The 21,177-nt window shown below is 50.8% G+C and overlaps 1 protein-coding gene across 5 annotated transcripts in view; it reads right to left on the reverse strand.

Annotated features, from left to right (window-relative positions):
* Nucleotides 1-21,177, reverse strand: part of RILPL1 (Rab interacting lysosomal protein like 1) — a 58,681-nt gene that overhangs the window by 22,720 nt on the left and 14,784 nt on the right. For all 5 annotated transcript variants that reach the window (XM_032243500.1, XM_032243493.1, XM_032243510.1 and 2 more), the window contains exons 3-4: nucleotides 1,846-1,964; nucleotides 900-1,121 (exon numbers count right to left, since the gene is read on the reverse strand). In XM_032243500.1, the coding sequence (XP_032099391.1) occupies nucleotides 900-1,121; nucleotides 1,846-1,964 (341 nt within the window). The remainder of the gene's footprint in view (nucleotides 1-899; nucleotides 1,122-1,845; nucleotides 1,965-21,177) is intronic.

Genomic DNA, 21,177 nt, shown 5'->3' on the forward strand with positions numbered 1-21,177 from the left:
TGAACTCCTGACCTCAAGTGATCTGCCCACCTCAGCCTCCCAAAGTGCTGGGATTTAAAGGTATGAGTCACCATACCCAGCCCAAGTTTTTAATTTTTAAATAATTTTTTGTAGAGATGGGGTGTCACTATGTTGCCCAAGCTGGTCGTGAGCTCCTGGCCTCCAGTGATCTTCATCCTCTTGCCTCAGCCTACCAAAGGGCTGGGATTTTAAGTACAGGCCACTGCACCTGGCCTTCATGTCAAAGTTTTTGTTTGAACACCTGCTCTCAATTCTTTTGGATATATGCCTGGGAGGGGAACTGCTGGGTCAGTGGTACGATGTGACTACTGACTAAGGTCTGGACTAACTAATGTTTGCCTCCCAGACTAAACTGTAAGCTCCATGTGGACAGGGATCAGGTCTGCATTTTATCTTCTGGGCTGGCCACATAGCCAACAATCACTGGTATGAATGGATAAATAGATGGCAGGTACCTGATAAACATCACTGAGCTGGGAGAATGCTGGGAGTCTGGGGTTCCAGCCCCTCGGCTGTGTCTTCAGGCCAGTACCATGTTCTCTCTGAGCCTCTCATTTTCTCTCTCTTTTTTTTTGAAACAGGTCTGGCTCTGTGACCCAGGTTGGAGTGCAGTGGTGCAGTCACGGCTTGCTGCAGCCTTGAACTCTTGGGCTCAAGGTATCCCCCTGCCTAAGCCTCCCAGGCAGCTGGTACTACAGGTGTGCACCACCACTCACGGCTAATTAAGAAAAATTTTTGTAGAGAATTGGGGTCTTGTTCTGTTGCCCAGTCTGGTCATTTTTCTAAAGTATAATGGGGAAAACAAGGCAACCCTGCGGTCTCAAGTCAACCCCAGACTTACCCTCTACTACCCCCTCTGCACCCAGCTTCCTGCTCACCTCAGGCTCCTCCTCCCCGTTCTGGCCGTGCTCCCCCTGCAGCCTCTCTCGCAGCTTCCCCAGCTCTGCCCGCAGGCTGCCCATCTCTTGCTCCTTGGTTTGCAGGTCTGCCTCCAGCTCCACCTTCTGTTCGATCAGGGCTTTCCCCTGGGCCTCCACCACTGTGACCCGGTGCCGAAGGTCATGGTTGATCTTCATCAGCCGTGTCTGCTGCTGCTGTAACTGTGGAGAAAGGGAGACCACTGTGCAGGGCTGCCACCTGCAGCAGCTCAGGTTGTGCACTGCGCAATGGCAAACCATCCATAGGTGTGCCATTTACACTGCAGACATCTTTGTCGCGTTGTTCATATTCTTTTTCCTTTTTCCTTTTTTTTCTTTACTTCCTCTAACATGGATCATAGGAAACAAGAGTTTTCATATTCTTATAACTGATGATGCTAAAGCTGGGCAATTTGTGTATTTACTATGGTAATTTTATGGCAAATGGAAAGGTGTCTGGCTAGAATTAATACATTATGAAAATTTGCCAAGAGATGGAAGTAACGTGCCTTTGGAAAAGGGCATTTTTTTTCTAATTTACACAGAGACACTGTATGGGTTCCTGGAGCATGCTGGACCCTGCTAAGTCTGCTCACAGAGGGGCATGAAGTGGGGTGGGGGACCTGGAGGAGGCCTTGGGGTCAAGGCAAAGCTGCTGGGGCCTCGGGACCTTCCCAGTTGGCGGAAGGAGCCTGCTCACCGGGTAGTGCCACATTCCCTCCTGCTCTGCCAGTGAAGACTTGCTGTTTCCAGGCTGGGCCCGTCACGCTGTGGGCAGGATCCCCACCCCACGGAGCCCCGAGAATGAGAGTGAGGGAGACAAGGGGCCTGCTGAGTGGAGGATCTGGTCTCTGGCTGGCACCTACTGGCTGGGAGGGTGGACACAGGTCAGGGATGTGTCACTCACAGCCTCCACGTCCTCATTTTTCAGGCCGAGCTCCCTGTCCTTGGCGCGGATCTCGTCACGTTGTTTGTCCACCACCTCCTTCAGCTTCTTCATCACCTGCCGCTCCCGCTCTGACATGCCTGGGTGGGCAAGTGAGACGGGCAGGTGAGCCCACCTTAACCCTCTGCTGAAATTATCCACTGCTTCCGCTGAGGATGAAACTGAGGTCTTAGTGGCCCCAGCCTCCTCCCCAGCCTCATCCTCTATGCCCTCCACTCACTCCCTTCCCCCTCCCCAGTGCCTGCTCTCTATCCTTGATTCCCCCCAAGATCACTGCCACTGTGAGGCCTCTCCCTTGCCTAAAAGTCCCTTCCTTCTCACCTCCCCATGGCTGGCACACCTCATTTTTCAGCTCAAACGTCACCTCTTCACAGAGGCCTCCCTTCCTCTGACTACCCAATGACAGCGCCCACCTCCCACCCACCCCATTCATTTTTCTCCATCCCTGACCAGTGAATTACCTTTATGGCACTTTTTACAGTTCCGATGTGCCTTACATTCTTTCATCTGATGAAAGATGACACTGCACAGTGATTCACAGGGTGGCTTGAGCTCAGATACTGGCTCTCCTATTTATCAGTTGTTTGGTTTTGAGCTAGCCTCTCTATGCCTCAGTTTCCACATCTATAAAGTGGGGTGGTAACAGTACCTACAACTCATAGGGCTGTTGTGAGGACTGATTATGTCAACCTAAAAACAGATAAAGTTTCTCTAAAATAAAAGATGGGCCAGGCGTGGTGGCTCACACCTGTAATCCCAGCACTTTGGGATGACGAGGCGGGCAGATTACCTGAGGTCAGGAGTTTGAGACCAGCCTGATCAATGTGGTGAAACCCCATCTGTACTAAAAACACAAAAGAATTAGCTGGGTGTGGTAGCAGGTGCCTGTAATCCCAGCTACTTGGGAGGCTAAGGCAGGAGAATCGCTTGAACCCAGGAGGTGGAGGTTGCTATGAGCCAAGATTGCGCCATTGCACTCCAGCCTGGGCAACAAGAGTGAGACTCTGTCTAAAAAATAAATAAATAAATAAATTTTAAAAATAAAATAAGAGATGGCCAGACACGTTGGCTCACGCCTGTAATCCCAGTGCTTTGGGAGGGTAAGGCAGGAGGATCACTTGAGGCTAGGAGTCTGAGCGCAGCCTGGGCAACATAGCAAGACCCTGTCTCTACAAAAAGATTTTTTATTTTTATTTTTATTTTTTTTTAAGATGACGTTTCACCATGTTGGTCAGGCTGGTCTTGAACTCCCGAACTCAGGTGATCTGCCCGCCTTGGCCTCCAAATTGCTTGGATTACAGGCGTGAGCCACTACGGCTGGCTGTTTATTATTTTTTCAACTAGCCATGTGTGGTGGTGTACACTTGTAGTCTCAGCTACTTAGGAGGCTAAGAAGGGAGAATCACTTGAGCCGGGAGTTCAAGGCTGCAGTGAGCTCTGATTACACCACTGTACTCTAGCCTGGGTGACAGAACAAGACCCTGTCTCAACAAAAAGATTTTTAAAAAAAAAAGACCAGGTACAGTGGCTCACACCTGTAATCCTAGCACTTTGGGAGGCCGAGGTAGGTAGATTACAAGATTAGGGGTTCGAGACCAGCCTGGCCAATATGGTGAAACCTTGTTTCTACTAAAAAAAAAAAAAAAAAAAATATATATATATATATATATACAAAAGTTAGCCGGGCGTGGTGGCGGGCACCTATAGTCCCAGCTACTCAGGAGGCTGAGGCAGGAGAATTGCTTGAAATCAGAAGGCGGAGGTTGCAGTGAGCCAAGATCGCACCATTGTACTCCAGCCTGGGTAACAGAGCGAGACTCTGCTTAAACACACACACAGACACACACACACACACACACACACACACACACACACACACACACACACGGAAAAGCTATTTGGTAGTAGAGCATTGCAATGGGAATCTGCATAGCATAGTAAAGTATCTGTGTATTCAGGGAGGTAAAGGAAGACGAAGATTAAAGGAAAACAACGAGGAGGGTTACATAATTGTTTTGAAATATTAATAATTATCTTTGGCTACAAAGGTCAGTAACAAGGGTGGCTGTGTCTGAGGCTGGGCGGGCTGCTGCCGGGAGGCACCCTAGGAGGAGGCTTTTCTGTGTAAGGTCGCGAAGGCCTTCGTGCAACGCTGTCGTTTTTCCAGTCGTTTTTGTCATTGGCCATGCAAGCGTGAAAATCCTCTCTTCGTGGCCTTCCTGGGTTCTATTTGTCAGGGGTTTTGGTAACACTGGTGACCCCATTTTGATTCAGACAACTTTCACAGTCCATACACACAGAGCCCTGACGATGGTGCTGGCACCCCACAGGCGGCCGAGGTCCACCCCTCATCCCTACCCCCAACTAGACTGTCGGCCACAGGAGGGCAAAGCCCTGTCTGCCCTACTCACTGTTACATTCCCTGGGCCTCATACGATGCCTTGGCACACCACAGGTGCCCGTCATGTTCCTGGTGAATTAATGACCTGTGAGGATGGGTTCTGTATCCGTTTCCTGCACCTGCCGTAACAAATGACCAATAATTTCACTATCTTAACACATCAGAAATTGATTTTCTCATAGTTCCAGAAGCCAGAGGTCCAAATGAGCCTGAAATTAAGTTGCTGCCGGCGCCACACTTCCTCTGGAGCCTCTAAGGGAGATTTTTTTTCTTTTCTTTTTTTTTTTCTTTTTTTTTTTTTTTGAGACGGAGTTTCGCTCTTTTTACCCAGGCTGGAGTGCAATGGCGCGATCTCGGCTCACCGCAACCTCCGCCTCCCGGGTTCAGGCAATTCTCCTGCCTCAGCCTCCTGAGTAGCTGGGATTACAGGCAAGCGCCACCATGCCCAGCTAATTTTTTGTATTTTTAGTAGAGACAGGGTTTCACCATGTTGACCAGGATGGTCTCGATCTCTTGACCTCGTGATCCACCCGCCTCGGCCTCCCACAGTGCTGGGATTACAGGCGTGAGCCACCGCGCCCGGCCGATTTTTTTTCTTTTCTCACTGCGTCACCCAGGCTGGAGTGCAGTGGTGCGGTCTCAGATCACTGCAACCTCCGCCTCCTGGGTTCCAGTGACTCTCCTGCCTCAGCCTCCCAAGGAGCTGGGATTACAGGCACGCACCACCACGCCCAGCTAACTTTTTTTCATATTTTTAGTAGAGATGAGGTCTTGCCATGTTGGCCAGGCTGGTCTCAAACTCCTGACCTCAGGTGATCTGCCCACCTTGGCCTCCCAAAGTGCTGGGATTACATGTGTGAGCTTCTTGCCCGGCTGTTTTGTTTGTTTGTTTGTTTTTTGAGATGGAGTCTCACACTGTCACTGGGGCTGAAGTGCATTGGCGTGATCTTGGCTCACTACAATTTCTGTCTCCGGGTTCAAGCGATTCTACTTCCTCAGCCTCCCAGGTAGCTGGAATTATAGGCACCTGCCAGAACGCGGCTAATTTTTTTGTATTTTTAGTAGGGCGGGGTTTCACAATGTTGACCAGGCTGGTCTCAAACTCCTGACCTCAAGCGATCCACCCACCTCAGCTTCCGAAAGCACTGGGGTTATACGTGTGAGCCACCATGCCCAGCCCAGGGAGATTTCACTCCTTCCCTCTTTCAGCTTCTGGTGGCTGCTAGCACTCCTCAGCTTGTGGCTGCATCACTCCATCTCTGCCTCCGTGGTCATGTAGACTTCTCCTCTTCTGTCAGTGCCAAAGCTCTCCCTGCCTCCATCTTACAAGGACACCTGTGACTATATTCAGGGCCCACCCAGGTAAGCCAGGATAACACCCCCATCTCAAGATCCAGAACGAAAAAACACACCTGCAAAGATGTTACCACATCGGGTGATACCTGCAGGTTCTAGGAACTGGGACCTGATATTTTGAGGGCATTATTCAGCCTTCCACAGGTTCTGGGGCTGCCAGTGTACCCCTGCTCCCTGAAACCTGGGCTAGGCTGCAGTGGCCAGGTTCAATCCCAGGTGAATGAGGGGGAAACATCCCTCCTTTGCCCCGCGGGCCTCAGGACATGCAGCCAGATCTAATCCCACGAGGAGAAGGCACAGAGGTGACCCTTCAGTGATCTTCCCAGTGTGACTTTCCCCCAGGCTGCTCCGTCACATCGGAGTCCTTGCTGCTGACTTCCCCTCTCTTGCCCCAGTGGTCACCACCAGGAACAAGCATCCCTGGTATGTTTCCAGAACAGCAGGCGATGCTGCCAGGGCCACAAACCCAGGTAAGGCCTGGGTCCTAAGCTTGAAGAGCTTGGGATTTTATATGATCGTCCCCCCTGGAGGCATCAGCCTGTCTCATTCATCTCTGCGTTCCAGGGCCCCACGCATGCAGATGCCTGAGGCTGGCCGATGGAACTGGACGGTTCTTCTTCCGCAATCCCAAAGTGCAATCTACTCCTGACAAGCTGAGAAAGGACACACAGCTTTGCACCCTGGACCCTATTTCATTCTCATTGCCGACCACTGGAAATGGGTCTTATTATCATTACTGTTGTTTATAACATCAGTCCCATTTTACAGATATGAAAAACAGAGGCCTAGAGAGATTTTTTTTCTCAAAGTCTTACAGCCAAGAACTCAAACCCAGGTTTTCTGACTCCAGATCCCATGTCTTCTCTGCGACCCCAAGCTGCCTTGCCACCAGGGCACGAGACGCAGAAGGCTCCCTTAAGGTCACCAGAATGTGTCACCACAGGGCAGACTCTAGTCCCCACTTTCTCCCAGACAGGGCTACCTTCTGGGGGTGCCCTCACATATTTTTGCATGTGTGCACACATGTGTACCCCTGTAAGAATGTTCACCTATCAAGTTTTGATTTTTGTTTTTTGAGACAGAATCTCACTTTGGTGCCCAGGCTAGAGTGCAGTGGCACGATCTCGGCTCACTGCAACCTCTACCTCCTGGGTTCAAGCAATTCTCCTGCCTCAGCCTCCTGAGCAGCTGGGACTACAGGCATGTGCCATCACACCTGGCTAATTTTTGTATTTGTAGGAGAGACAGGGTTTCACCATGTTGGCTACGCTGGTCTTGAACTCCCAACCTCTGTGATCTGCCTGTCTCGGCCTCTCAAAGTGCTGGGATTACAGGCGTGAGTCACTCCTCCCTGCCTGTCTGTTTAGAGCAGGGTCTCACTCTGTCACCCAGGCTGAAGTGCAGCAGCATGATCACAGTTCACTGCAGCCTCACCCACCCGGGCTTGAATGATTCTGCCATCTCGGCCTCACCAGGGCCTGGGACTACTGGCATACGCCACCACACCTGGCTAATTTTTTAAATTAAAAAAAAATCTCACTGTGTTACTCAGGCTGGTCACAAACTCCTGGGCTCAAGCAGTCTTCCCATCTGAGTCCCACAAAGCTCTGGGATTACAGGCGTGGGCCACTGTGTCTGGCCATCGAGTTTTTGCTTTTTTTTTTTTTTAAGCCATGGTCTCACTCTGTCACCCAGTCTGGAGTGCAGTGGCAGGATCACGGCCCCCTGCAACCTCTCACCTCCTGGGCATAAGTGATGCTCCCACCTCAGCCTCTGAGTAGCCGGAATTACAAGGACTCACCACCACACCTGGCTCGTTTTCAAATCTTTCTTTGTAGAGACAAGGTCTTGTCATGTTGCCCAGGCTGATCGCATCTGGGCTCAAGTGATCTTCCCACCTAGGCCTCCCGAAGGGCCCTGATGACAGGCATCAGCCACCACACCTGGCCATCAAGTGTTTACTGAGCAGCTGCTGTGTACGTGACACCGAACTAGTCATGAGGGTCAGCACGGTGAATAAATGAAACCTGATTCTCACTGGTTTACAGATATCAGACAGGCTCATGTCATTCCAGACCAGGTAGAACGCTGTGACAGAAGTGACAGGGGCTAAGAACAAGTGACCAGAGAGACCCCACGCAGACCATGGGTGCAGGGCAGGTCTCTCAGAGCAGGGTCATGAGACCCACTGAGACTGGAGGCTGCAAAGGGAGGCCTGGCGGCGAGGACAGCATAGTGCAGGCAGCAGTGGGTGCAAAGGCCCTGGGGGAGGGGCTGCTTGAGGGCTGAGGGCAATTCGGGCTGAGGCGCAGAGGCCGAGGGGGTGACGCACGCATGAGCTAGGACGAGCCCAGGCCACACGGTGCCTTAAGGCTGGGGTCAGGGGTTGGATTATCCCCTGCAGGGACAACAGGAGCCTCAGGGTCTCAACATGTAGGGGCTGTGCAGAGCAGGACTATCAGGCAGAGGAGACCAGGAAGGCAGAGCCAGAGAGGACAGACTTCCAAACTTCCAGCAGGGGCGGGCGTCCTCTGTAGGCACAGGACTCGACACGGCTGGAGGGAAAGGACCCTGCAGTGCAGGGAATTATGGGAAATGTGGACAGGGCCCCGAGGCACTGGGAGGCCCCAGAGAGCAGTACAGAAAGCTGAGCTCCACATCTGGTACCATCGTGGCTCACGGCTTATGACTTCTGAAGTGACACTCACCTCTCTGAGCCTCTATTCACTCATCTGCAAAATGGGTATGTGAATGTTATTGTTACATTCTTCGTCTTTCTGATGATGTTGTTCATGTAAAGTATGTACAGTAGAAAGTTACACAAGGCCATGAAACTGGACGGTACATCCTCCCACCAGTGGCCATGGGGGGCCTGAGTACAGCCCCTGAAGCTGAATGACGACTCAGGTTCCTTCTTCTACCTGCTGAGTCCTGAGGCAGCTCTCTGAGGCATAGAGCTGCATATAAGCCCTAAGACCCCAGAGACACGCCAGCCCTGGCTGGGTTGGGGAGGCAAGGATGGAAAGAAAGGGCAGGAATCCATTTAGCCACCAGAATGGCTAAAATGAGAAAGACTGACAACACCAAGTGCTGGTGAGAAGGTGGGGCAGCTGGAAGATGTGTGTCTTGCTGCTGGGTGTGCTACTATGGAAATTCCTCTAGCGTTACCCACTAAAGCTCACACACACACTCTAAATGTATCTCGGGGAGTGTCCTCAACAGGTAGGTGTGCCCACATGCCTCAGGAGGAGGATGGTGAAATTAACCACAGTACAACCTACACTGTGCGGCCATTTGAAAGACTGGGGCCAGGCACAGTGGTACATGTCTATAATCCCAGCACTTTGGGAGGCCAAGACAGGAAGACTGCTTGAGCCCAGGAGTTTAAGACTAGCCAGGGCAACATAGGGAGACCCCATTTCTATAAAAAAAGTTAAAAATAAGGGCCGGGCGCGGTGGCTCAAGCCTGTAATCCCAGCACTTTGGGAGGCTGAGGCGGGTGGATCACGAGGTCAAGAGATCGAGACCATCCTGGTCAACACGGTGAAACCCCGTCTCTACTAAAAATACAAAAAATTAGCTGGGCATGGTGGTGCGTGCCTGTAATCCCAGCTACTCAGGAGGCTGAGGCAGGAGAATTGCCTGAACCCAGGAGGCGGAGGTTGCGGTGAGCCGAGATCGCGCCATTGCACTCCAGCGTGGGTAACAAGAGTGAAACTCCGTCTCAAAAAAAAAAAAAAAAAAAAAGTTAAAAATACTAATTGGGTAGTCCCAGCTACTCAGGAGGCTGAGGCAAGAGGATCGCTTGAGCCCAGGAGTTTGAGGCTGTGTGAGCTATGACTGTGCTGCTGCATTCCAGCCTGGGCGACAGGATGAGACCCTGTCTTAAAGGGCCGATAATAACAAGTGTTCGTGAGGATTTGGAGAAATTAGAGCCCTTATATACTGCTGGTGGGAATGTAAAATGATATAGCTAGGCTGGGCGCGGTGGCTCACGCCTGTAATCCCAGCACTTTGGGAGGACAAGGTGGGTGGATCACTTGAGGTCTGGAGTTCAAGACCAGCCTGACCAACATGGTGAAGCCCCATCTCTACTAAAAACACAAAAATTAGCCGTGCATGGTGGCACACGCCTGTAATCCCAGCAACTCAGGAGGCTGAGGCACGAGAATTGCTTCAGCCTGTGAGACAGAGGTTGCAGTGAGCCAGGATCTTACCACTGCACTCCAGCTTAGGCAACAGAGCAAGGCTCTGTCTCAAAAAATAAAGTAAAATAAAATGGTACAGCTGCTGTGGAAGACAGTGTGGAGGTTAAACACAGAGTTACCTCTGAACTCGGCAATTCTACTCTAGGTATAGACCCCAAAGAACTGAAATCACATGTATACATAAACACCTGTACACAGACGTTCACCACAGCTTTATTCATAATAGCCAAAAGGGGAAACAACCCAAATGTCCCTCAACAGACGAATGGATACACAAAATGTGATACGTCTTTTTTATTTTTATTTATTTATTTTTTTGAGACAGAGTTTCGCTCTTGTTACCCAGGCTGGAGTGCAATGGCGCGATCTCGGCTCACCGCAACCTCCGCCTCCTGGGTTCAGGCAATTCTCCTGCCTCAGCCTCATGAGTCGCTGGGATTACAGGCACGCGCCACCATGCCCAGCTAATTTTTTGTATTTTTAGTAGAGACGGGGTTTCACCATGTTGACCAGGATGGTCTCGATCTCTTGACCTCGTGATCCACCCGCCTCGGCCTCCCAAAGTGCTGGGATTACAGGCTTGAGCCACCGCGCCCGGCGCTTTTTTATTTTTTTTGAGACAGAGTCTTGCTCTGTCTCCAGGTTGGAGTGCAGTGGCGTGATCTCAGCTCACTGCAACCTGCACCCCTTGGGTTCAAGTGATTCCCTGACTCAGCCTCCCAAGTAGCTAGAATTACAGGCATGCATCACCACACCCAGCTAATTTTTTTTTTTTTGGTATTTTTAGTAGAGATGGGGTTTCACCGTGTTGGCCAGGATGGTCTCAATGACTTGACCTCATGATCCGCCTGCCTCAGCCTCCCAAAGTGCTGGGCACATGAGCCACCGTGCCCGGCCCCCCTCTTTCTTTTCTTGAGATGTAGCCTTACTCTGTGGCCCAGGCTGGAGTGCAATTGTGTGATCTCCATTTATTGCAACCTCCACCTCCTGGGTTCAAGCGGTTCTCCTGACTCAGCCTGCTGAGTGCTGGGATTACACGCATGTGCCACCACGCCGGCTAATTTTTGTGTTTTTAGTAGAGACAGGGTTTCACCATGTTGGCCAGGCTGGCCTCAAACTCCTGACCTCAAGTGATCTGCCCACCTCGGTCTCCCAAAGTGCTGGGATTACAGGCATAAGCCACTGTGCCCAGCTGTGATACATTTTCACAATGGATTATTATTCAGCCCTAAAAAGGAATGAAGCATGGATTCATGCTACAACATGAATAAAACTTGAAAACATGACGCTGAGTGAAGGCCAGGTGCAAAAGGACGAATGCTGTGCGGCTCCATCCATATAAAATGTCCAGAATACGTCAGTCCACAGAGGCAGAAAGACCAGTGGTTGCGTAGGGCTGGGGGGAATAAGGGGTTTGATTCCAGGATGACAAAATTTTCCAAAAACCAGACAGTAGCGATAGTTGCACAACTTTGTGAATAGCTGTTTTTTGTTTGTTTATTTTGAGACAGAGTGTCCCTCTGTTGCCCAGGCTGGTTTCACACAACTTTGTGAAGCCACTGAGTAGGACCGGGCGTGGTGGCTCACACCTGTAATCCCAGCAGTTTGGGAGGCCAAGGTGGGCAGATCACTTGAGGTCAGGAGTTCGAGACCAGCCTGGCCAACATTGTGAAACCCTGTCTCTACTAAAAACACAAAATTAGCCAGCATAGTGGCCCGTGCCTATCGTCCCAGCTACTTGGGAAGATGAGATGGGAGGATCACCTGAGTTGGGGAGTTCGAGGCTACAGTCAGCTATGATTGTGCCACTGCTCTTCAGCCTGGGCAACAGAGAAACCCTGTCTCACAAAAGCAAAAAGCCCACTCCCTGATGGGTCCACATTTAAAAGCGTGACTCTTACGAGTTCTCAATTTCCAAAAACCAAACACTGTATGATTCCATGTATATGTGGTTCAAAACAAGGCTGAATTAAGCTCTGGAGACAGAGATCAGAGTCAGGGTGATCCTGTGAAGTTTTGTCTGGGACGGGACGAGAAGGTGCAGTCTGGGGTGTTGAACTATTCTCTATCCTGATCTGAACATACATGCAAAAATTCATAGAACCATACACTTAAAATGTGGTCAATTTGGGCCGGGCGTGGTGGCTCATGCTTGCAATCCCAGCACCTTGGGAGGCTGAGGTGGGTGAATCACGAAGTCAGGAGCTCGAGACCAGCCTGGCCAACATAGTGAAACCCTGTCTCTACTAAAAATACAAAAAATCAGCCGGGCTTGGTGGTGGGCGCCTGTAATCCCAGCTACTCTGGAGGCTGGGGCAGGAGAATCGCTTGAGCCTGGGAGGCAGAGGTTGCAGTGAGCTGAGATCTCACCACTGTACTCCAGCCTGGGCGACAGTGCAAGACTCTGCCTTAAAAAAAAAAAAAAATGCGTTCACTCTAAGTTATACCTCAATTTAAAATGCTAAGGCTGGGCACAGTGCTCTTGCCTGTAATCCCAGCACTTCGGAAGGACAGGTGGGAGGATCACTTGAGCCCAGGAGTTAGAAGCTGCGATGAGCTACGATGCATTGCTACACTCCACCTGGGCGACAAAGTGAAACCCCATCTCAAAAAAAAAAAAAAAAAATGTTGTTAAAAAAACAACAGCCAAGGCCGGGCGTGGTGGCGCACACCTGTGATCCTAGCATTTTAGGAGGCTGAGGAGGGTGGATCACTTGACGTCAGGAATTGGAGACCATCCTGGCCAACATGGTAAAACCTTGTCTCTACTAAAACTACAAAAATGAGCCAGAAATCACTTAAACCCAGAAGGCAGAGGTTGCAGTAAACCTAGACTGTGCCACTGCACTTTAGCCTGGGCAACAGAGCCAGACTCTGTCTGCAAACAAACAATAGCCAAGAGGTGGAAGCAAGCTAAGTGTCCATCAACAGGTGAATGCATAAAGAAAATATGGTCTGTCCGTACAATGGAATGTTACTCGGCCTTAAAAAAGGAAGGATCACCCGGACACAGTGGCTCAAGCCTGTAATCCCAGCACTTTGGGAGGCTGAGGTGGGTGGATCACCTGAGGTTGGGAGTTCAAGACCAGCCTGACCAACACGGCAAAACCCCATCTCTACTAAAAATACAAAATTAGCCAGGCGTGGTGGTGCATGCCTGTAATCCCAGCTGCTCGGGAGGTTGAGGCAGGAGAATCGGTTGAATCCAGGAGGCAAAGGTTACGGTTAGCCAAGATTGTGCCATTGCATTCCAGCCTGGGCAACAAGAACGAAACTCCGGCTCAAAAAAAAAAAAAGGAAGGAAATCCTGTCACATGCTGCCACATGGATGAACCCTAAAGACCTTATGCTCCATGAAAAAGCCAGGCACAAGGGACAAACGCTGTCTGATTCCACTTATAGGAGGAACTCCCTGGAGAAGTCAAACCCACAGAGGCAGGAAGCAGCATGCCGGAGCTGGCGGGGGTTGCTACTGATGGATGTGGGGCTTCCGTGTGGCCAGATGAAAGCGACCTGCGTCTACTGTCTACCCTCGTGCACGCAGTAAACACCACTACCCTGTGCATTGCAGGGGGCAGTTCTGCGATGTGTTTTCCACCGGATTGTTGTTTTTTATTCTTTTTTTTTTTTTTCCCCAAAGATGGGGTTTCACCATGATCGCCAGGCTGGTCTTGAACTCCTGACCTCTGTGTGCTGTGTGAGTGTCAGGTGATCCACCCACCTCGGCCTCTGAAAGTGCTAGGATTACAGGCGTGAGCCACCGAGCCCGATTGTTTAAAAGGAAAAGATAAGAAAATCTAGCAGGGACAACTGATCTCCGCCCACTGACGGGGTAGATGAGGTCAACCTGGCCCAGAGCCGAGCCTCGTGGGGCAGGGGCTCCCGATGAGGAAGACTTGGGGATGTGGGAAGGCCCCCCCCGGACCCCTGGGGAGGGCAGGGCAGGGCAAGATGTCAGCAGGCAGCAGCAGGCATTGCTCTGCGTCCCCTTTCTCTAAGCACAGAACCAGCGACCAAGCTGGGGCCCCTGCCTACAGCAGTGAAGTGGACCCTCTCCAGGCGCCTCCCTCAGCCCTGCTCTCCTGCCTCTGGCCACCGGTCCTGTGAAGGATCCCCGGGCCACTTGGGGGCCACCTGTGCCCTCTCTCCTCTCTGTGCCCCCAGGGCCACTTCTGCAGAGCAGTGCTGGGTTTAACTGGTAGGACCCGGAGATACGGCTGACACCTCCGGCACATGGCAAGGTGTGGTATGAGGTCTGTGTGTGTGTGAATGTGAGGTCTGTGTGTGGGGGGGGTAGTGTGAGGTCTGTGTATGTGTGTGTGTGTGTGTGTATGTGAGGTCTGTGTGTGTGTGGTGTACGTGTATGTGGTATGAGTGTGATGTGTGAGGCCTGTGTGTGTGAGGTCTGTTTGTGTAAGGTCTGTGGGTGAATGTGAGGTTTGTGTCTGTGTGGTGTATGTGTGTGTGGTGTGAGTGTGGTGTATATGTGTGTGTGGTGTGTGGTGTATGTAGTGTGAGTGTGAGGTCTGTGTGTGGTGTGTGTGAGGTCTGTGTGTGGTGTGTGTGAGGTCTGTGTGTGGTGTGAGTGTGAGGTGTGTGTGTGTGGTGTGTGAGGTCTATGTATGTGGTATATGTGTGTGTGTGTTTGTGTGTGTGTGGTGTGAATGTGAGGTCTGTGTATGGTGTGTGAGCCTGTAGTATGTGCAGTGTGAGTATATGTCTATGTGTGTGTGTGGCGTGTGAGGTCTGTGTGTATGTGGTTTGAGTGTGAGGTATGTGTGTGTGTCTGTGTATGTGGCGTGTGTGTGTGTCTGTGTGTGTGTGTACGTGGCATATGTGTGTGTCTGTGTGTGTCATGTGTGTGTCATGAGTGTCTCTGTGTGGCATGTGTGTGTCTGTGTGTGGTGTGTGTATGGCATATGTGTGTCTGTGTGTGTGTGTGGTGTGTGTGTCTATGTGGCATGTGTGTCTGTGTGTGAGTGATGTGTGTCTGTGTGTGATGTATGTGTGTGATGTGTGTGTTTGGAGGCTGAAGTCCCCTGTAGACAGTCAGTGCCAAAGCCACAAAGTCCCCCCCGCCCCCACTTTACCTGTCCCCACATGCCCTGGCCGGGGCACCATCACCTACTCATTTCCTCCCTGCTGGGGTGGCCTTGGCTCCTGGGGAGGTAGAGAGGGAGGCAAGCCTGTGGAGACAGGGGCGCCTGGGTCTGTGCAGAACCCAGCAGCCAGGGCACCCTCCGGGGCAGCAGCTGTAGGAGCGATGGGACCAGGGCGAGAGCCGGGCCTCCAATCGCAGCTTCGCCTCTTAGCTGCTTTCCCCTAAGGCCCCGGTTCCCTCTTGAGAGGCCTGTACGGTTCATCTACGTGAAGTGCTCACAACAGAGGGGCCCAGGGCCAAAGTGTCTAAGTGTCTCTAAGTGGTGGCTGTCATTTTATTCTGCCACAGAAAGAGCAGGCCTCCCCGCTTCACAGGTCACCACTAAGAGAAAGTGCAAGAGTGCTTTGGAGAACTCAAAGAAGCCCAAGTATTCTTAACAGACGCTGTTCAAAGCTGGCAGGGTGGTCAGCCATCACAGACACCAGCAATTCAGGATCCGGGGACCTAGATTTGAAGGGGCCAGGTGCGGTGGCTCACACCTGTAATCCCAGGACTTTGGGAGGCTGAGGCAGGAGGTCAAGAAGATGGAGACTATCCTGGCCAACATGGTGAAACCCTGTCTCTACTAAAAATACAAAAATTAGCTGGGTGTTGTGGCGCACGTCTGTAACCCCAGCTACTTGGGAGGCTGAGGCAGGGGAATCACTTGAACCCAGGAGGCAGAGGTTGCAGTGAGCTGAGATCATGCACTCCATCCTGGGCAACAGACTCCATCTCAAAAAAAAAAGAGACACTTGGGCAGGGTTACGATAGAGAAGCTGGTCTGTGGCCAGCCACAGCAGCCACCAGCAAGGCACTGTCCAGGCAGTTGCCGACCATGGGACACGATGTGCCGCTGAAAACGCTGAGATAGACTGTTAAGTGACAAGGTTCACAGCAGCACTATTCACAACAGCTCAGAGATGGAAGCAACCCAAGGTCCCCCAGCTGAGAATGAATAAACACAATGCAGTCTGTCCACACAGTGGGGATCGGTTCAGCCGTAACAAGGACAGCAGCTCTGCTACCACATGGAAGAAGCTCCAAAACGCTGCGGGTGAAAGGCCAGAACCCAAGGTTGCATACAGTGTGATTCCACTGACAGGAAATGTCCAGAACAGGCAAATCCACAGAAGCAGAAAGCAGATGAGAGGCTGCCAGGGGCTCTACCTGCAGGGAGGGAGGGCAGAGACGAGGGGCTGCGGAGACACCCAACAGGTGCAGAATCACCTGAGGAAGGTGGGGAAAATGTTTTGGAACAAAACAGGTGATGCTTGAACAACACTGTGATGAATTAAAAAAAAATTTTTTTTTTTGAGACAGAGTTTTTTTTTTTTTTTGAGACGGAGTTTCGCTCTTGTTACCCAGGCTGGAGTGCAATGGTGCGATCTCGGCTCACTGCAACCTCCGCCTCCCAGGTTCAAGTGATTCTTCTGCCTCAGCCTCCCAAGTAGCAGGGACTACAGGCGCACGCCACCACGCCTGGCTAATTTTTTATTTTTAGTAGAGACGGGGTTTCTCCATATTGGTCAGGCTGGTCTTGAACTCCCGATCTCAGGTGATCCGCCCGCCTCGGCCTCCCAAAGTGCTGGGATTACAGGCGTGAGCCACTGTGCCCGGCCAAAAAAAAATTTTTTTTTGAGACAGAGTCTCACTCTGTCGCCCAGGCTGGAGTACAGTCGTGCAACAGTAGAGATGGGTTTCTCCATGTTGGCTCACTGCAACCTCTGACTCCTGGGTTCAAGCGATTCTCCTGCCTCAGTCTCTTAAGTACCTGGGATTACAGGCACATGCCACCACGCCTGGCTAATTTTTGTATTTTTAGTAGAGACAATGTTTCACCATGTTGGCCAGCTGGTCTCAAACTCCTGACTTCAAGTGATGCGCCTGCCTCAGATTCCCAAACTGCTGGGATTACAGGCATGATCCACCACACCTGGCCCACTGTGAATAAATTAAATGATATACTACATGCTACTGAATTGCACACTTTAAAATTGTTAATTGTATATTATGTGAATTCACCTCAATAAAACAAAAGACAATCAAAACAATAAATATATAAATACTTTTTTTTTTAAAAAAAGACAGGCTCTTGCTCTGTTGCCCAGGCTAGAGTGCAGTGGTGCAATCAGGCTACTGCAGCCTTGACCTCCTGGGCTCAAGAGATTCTCCCACCTGAGCCTCCTGAGTAGCTGGGACTACAGGTGCGCACCACCACGCACGGCTAACTTTAAAAATTTTTTGTAGAGACAGGGTCTTACTATGTTGCCCAGACTGGTGTCAAATTCCTGGTCTCAAGCAATCCTCCTGCCTCAGACTCCCAAAGTATTTAATTTTATAAAGTAAACAGGACAAATTAAACAGGACAAGTAACAATTCATATAGCATAAACTCTTTTATTAAAAAAAAAACTAAACACAGAATTTCTGTGTAGATGCATGGAAAGGGAAGGTTTTCCCTTTGGCAGTGCAGTGGGGGTGACAAAAGGGGGGTGGCACGTTTTATTTGACTCTTACACAGTAAGAGTAAATATGTACTAGGGTGTTTTTTTTGTTTTTCGTTTTGTCTTGTCTTGAGACAGAGTCTTTCTCTGTCACCAGGCTGGAGTGCAATGGCATGATCTCAACTCACTGCAACCTCCATGTCCCGGGTTCAAGTGATTCTCCTGCCTCAGCCTCCTGAGTAGCTGGGATTACAGGTGCACACTACCATGTCCAGCTAATTTTTGTATTTTTAGTAGAGACGAAGTTTCACCTTCCTGGCCAGGATGGTCTCCATCTCTTGACCTCATCATCCTCCTGCCTCGGCCTCCCAAAGTGCTGGGATTACAGGCATGAGCGACTGTGCCCAGCCTACGGTGTTTTTTTTTTAAGTCAAATAGCAGTCCAGGCGCAGTGGCTCACACCTGTAATCCCAGCACTTTGGGAAGCTGAGGTGGACGGATCACCTGAGGTCAGAAGTTTGAGACCAGACTGACCAACATGGAGAAAGCCCGTCTCTACTAAAAATACAAAAGTAGCTGGGCATGGTGCACATACCTTAATCCCAGCTACTCAGAAGGCTGAGGCAGGAGAATTGCTTGAACCCAGAAGGTGGAGGTTGCGGTGAGCCGAGATTGCTCCATTGCACCTGGGCAACAAGAGCAAAACTCCGTCTAAAAAAAAAAAAAAAGGAAAGTGCCCTGAGATGATTGAGCAACTTGGCTGAAATCTCACTGCTATTTAGTGGTCATGTGGGAGCTGTAATCTGGATCTCTTCATACCAGACCAGCGTGTTTTTCAGCCCATCAGAGGCAGCAAGGCACCTTCCATGTGGGAATGATGATGGCAGCTCACATTTCCCCCGAAGTTGGCCTCAGATCACCTGGGCCTGTGTTTACACCGCAGCTCTTTGATGTGCCTTTGCTACCACAGACATCCTGGCTGACAGGCTCTACACTGGAAGTCTAGCTCCTTGCCTAAGGGCAGGATAACCCTGAGGTGTAAGTTACATTCCAGACTCCCGGACTCTGCTGAGATCATGGCCCTGCTCAGCTTCCTCTTGCTTTCCTTGTCCTGCTTCCTCCACTCCCTCCCCTCTGGGCGTGCTTCTTTCATAAGTCAGTTTCGTGAGAATCCTTGTCTCAGGATCCCCTTCTGGAAGAATCTGACCTAGACAGTGCCAGGCATGGTGGTTCTAGATTGCTGTAATCCCAGGGACCCAGAACCTCAGAATGCAGCCTTATTTGAATACAGGGTATTTGCAGATGTAATTAGTTAAGATGAAGTCACGGTGAATAAGGGTTATGCCCTAAATCCAATGCCTGTTGTCCTCATAAGACAAAGGAGGTTGAATGCGGTGGCTCAGGTGGCTCACACCTGTAATCCCGGCACTTCAGGCAACCAAGGCAGGTGGATCACTTGAGCCCAGGAGTTCCAGACCAGCCTGGGCAACATGGTGAAACCCTGTCTCTACAAAAAGTACAAAAATTAGCTGGATGTGGTAGCACATGCCTGTAGTCCCAGCTACTCGGGAGGCAGGAGGATCACCTGAGCACGGGAGGCGGAGGTTGCAGTGAGCTGAGATCGCACCACTGCACTCCAGCCTGGGGGACAAAGTGAGACCCTATCTCAAAACAAAAAAACAAATAAACAAAAAAAACCCATTAAACAACAAAAGATAAAGGAGAGGGAGATGAGACACACAGACACGGAGAAGTGTGGCCACAGAGGCAGAGACTGGGATGGTGTAGCCACAGGCGAGGATTCCGGCAGCCCGCAGAGGCAAGACGGGACTCCTCCTGAGAGGGGCTGGAGAGAGCACGGCCTTGCTGACTCCCGACTATGCACCTCTGGTCTCCAAACTGTGAGAATAAGCTGTTTCCCGCCACCCAGTTTGTGGTCATTTGTTATGACAGCCTCCAAGAAGCCGACACAGCAAACACAGGGAGAAAGACTCAGAGAGAGACTGAACAGCAATTTTTTTTTTTTTTTTTTTTTTTTGAGAGTCTCACTCTGTTGCCCAGGCTGGAGTGCAGTGGCGCAATCTCAGCTCACTGCAACCTCCACCTCCCGGTTGATGTGGCATACCACCACATCTGGCTACTTTTTGCATATTTTTGTAGAGATGGGGCTTCACCATTTTGCCCAGGCTGGTCTCGAACTTCTGGTCTATGTGATCCACCCACCTCAGTCTCCCAAACTGCTGGAATAACAGGCATGAGCCACTGCACTTCTGAGCATGGCTGAGCCCTGTGTGTCCAATTCGTCAGCCACCGGCAGCCACTGAGCACTTAAAATGTGGCCCCATCCAAATGGACATTCGAGCATAAAATACACATTGCTGGCCGGGCACGGAGGCTCATGCCTGTACTTTGGCCAGTACTTTGGGAGGCCAAGGTGGGCAGATCACGAGGTCAGGAGGTGGAGACCATCCTGGCTAACACAGTGAATCCCTATCTCTACTAAAAATACAAAAAAATTAGCAGGACATGGTGGCATACGCCTGTAGTCCCAGCTACTCGGGAGGCTGAGGCAGGAGAATCGCTTGAACCCAGGAGGCAAAGGTTGCAGTGAGCCAAGATAATGCCACTGCACTCCAGCCTTGGAAACAAAAGGAGACTCCATCTCAAAAAAAAAAAAAAAAAAATGCCACGCACAGTGGCTCATGCCTATAATCCCAGCACTTTGAGAGGTTGAGGCGAGCGGATCACGAGGTCAGGAGTTCAAGACCAGCTTGACCAATATAGTGACATCCCATCTCTACTAAAAATACAAAAATTAGCCGGGTATGGTAGCATGCATCTGTGGTCCCAGCTACTCGGGAAGCTGAGGCAGGAGAATCACTTGAACCTGGGAGGTGGAGGTTGTGTGGAGCCGAGATCACACCACTGCAACAGAGCAAGACAACTCCATTAAAAAAAAAAAAAAAAGAAAAGAAAAAGAAATTACTTTCATCTGTTTCTTTTTACTTTTTCTAATGTGCCAAGTAGAAGAATGCCAGTTACTTCTCTTTTATTGCACAGTGTTGTTCTGTAATGCCCTTCGGACAATGACAATGTGGTCAGTCTTCCTCCTCCCCTGGTGACCGAGCTGTTCCTTTACAGCCCAAAGATTTTTTTCCAGACCCATGAGCAAATCTGTATATCGCATTCCCAGCGCGATGGCTTGCATACCTGTAGTTCATTTCTGCATGTGCTAACAAGTTTCTGTGCGCTGCCCTCCAGCTGACAAGCTACATTTCCACAACAGCCGGCAAGGAAGCGCTTTTTGATCTGGAGACTTCCAGGGGTAGAGGAGCCTGCCAGGTGCCTCTGAGCACAGTGATGAACTGCCCTGGATGAACTGCTGGGAAAGCCACACTGTTCCATGCAGGGCTGGCTCCTCTCAGCACCCCTCACCCCCCACACAGGAATCAGACGACTGCACCCCTAAGTCCTCAGTCTGCCCCTGGCCTCTGCCCGGCATATGCTCAGCCCTCACTTCCTGGGCTCCAACTTCTCCCAGGGACCTCGTCTGCCCCAGGTCTATTCCCCTCACAGGTGGAAGGCATGCTTTTGTCCTTGTTCCCATGGTTTCCCATGCAAAATAAAAATAACCACGAAAGGCACGCCTGGCATCTGCTGGGTCTCTCCTCTCAGGCGGGGGAGTGGGGTTTGCCGCTGTGTGCCTCCTGAGCTAACCCTTTGGGAGCCAGACCCACGCTAG

This window comes from Sapajus apella, unplaced genomic scaffold (assembly GCF_009761245.1).
Source record: "Sapajus apella isolate SASKATOON/1434 unplaced genomic scaffold, GSC_monkey_1.0 scaffold2, whole genome shotgun sequence".
NCBI lineage: Eukaryota > Metazoa > Chordata > Mammalia > Primates > Cebidae > Sapajus > Sapajus apella.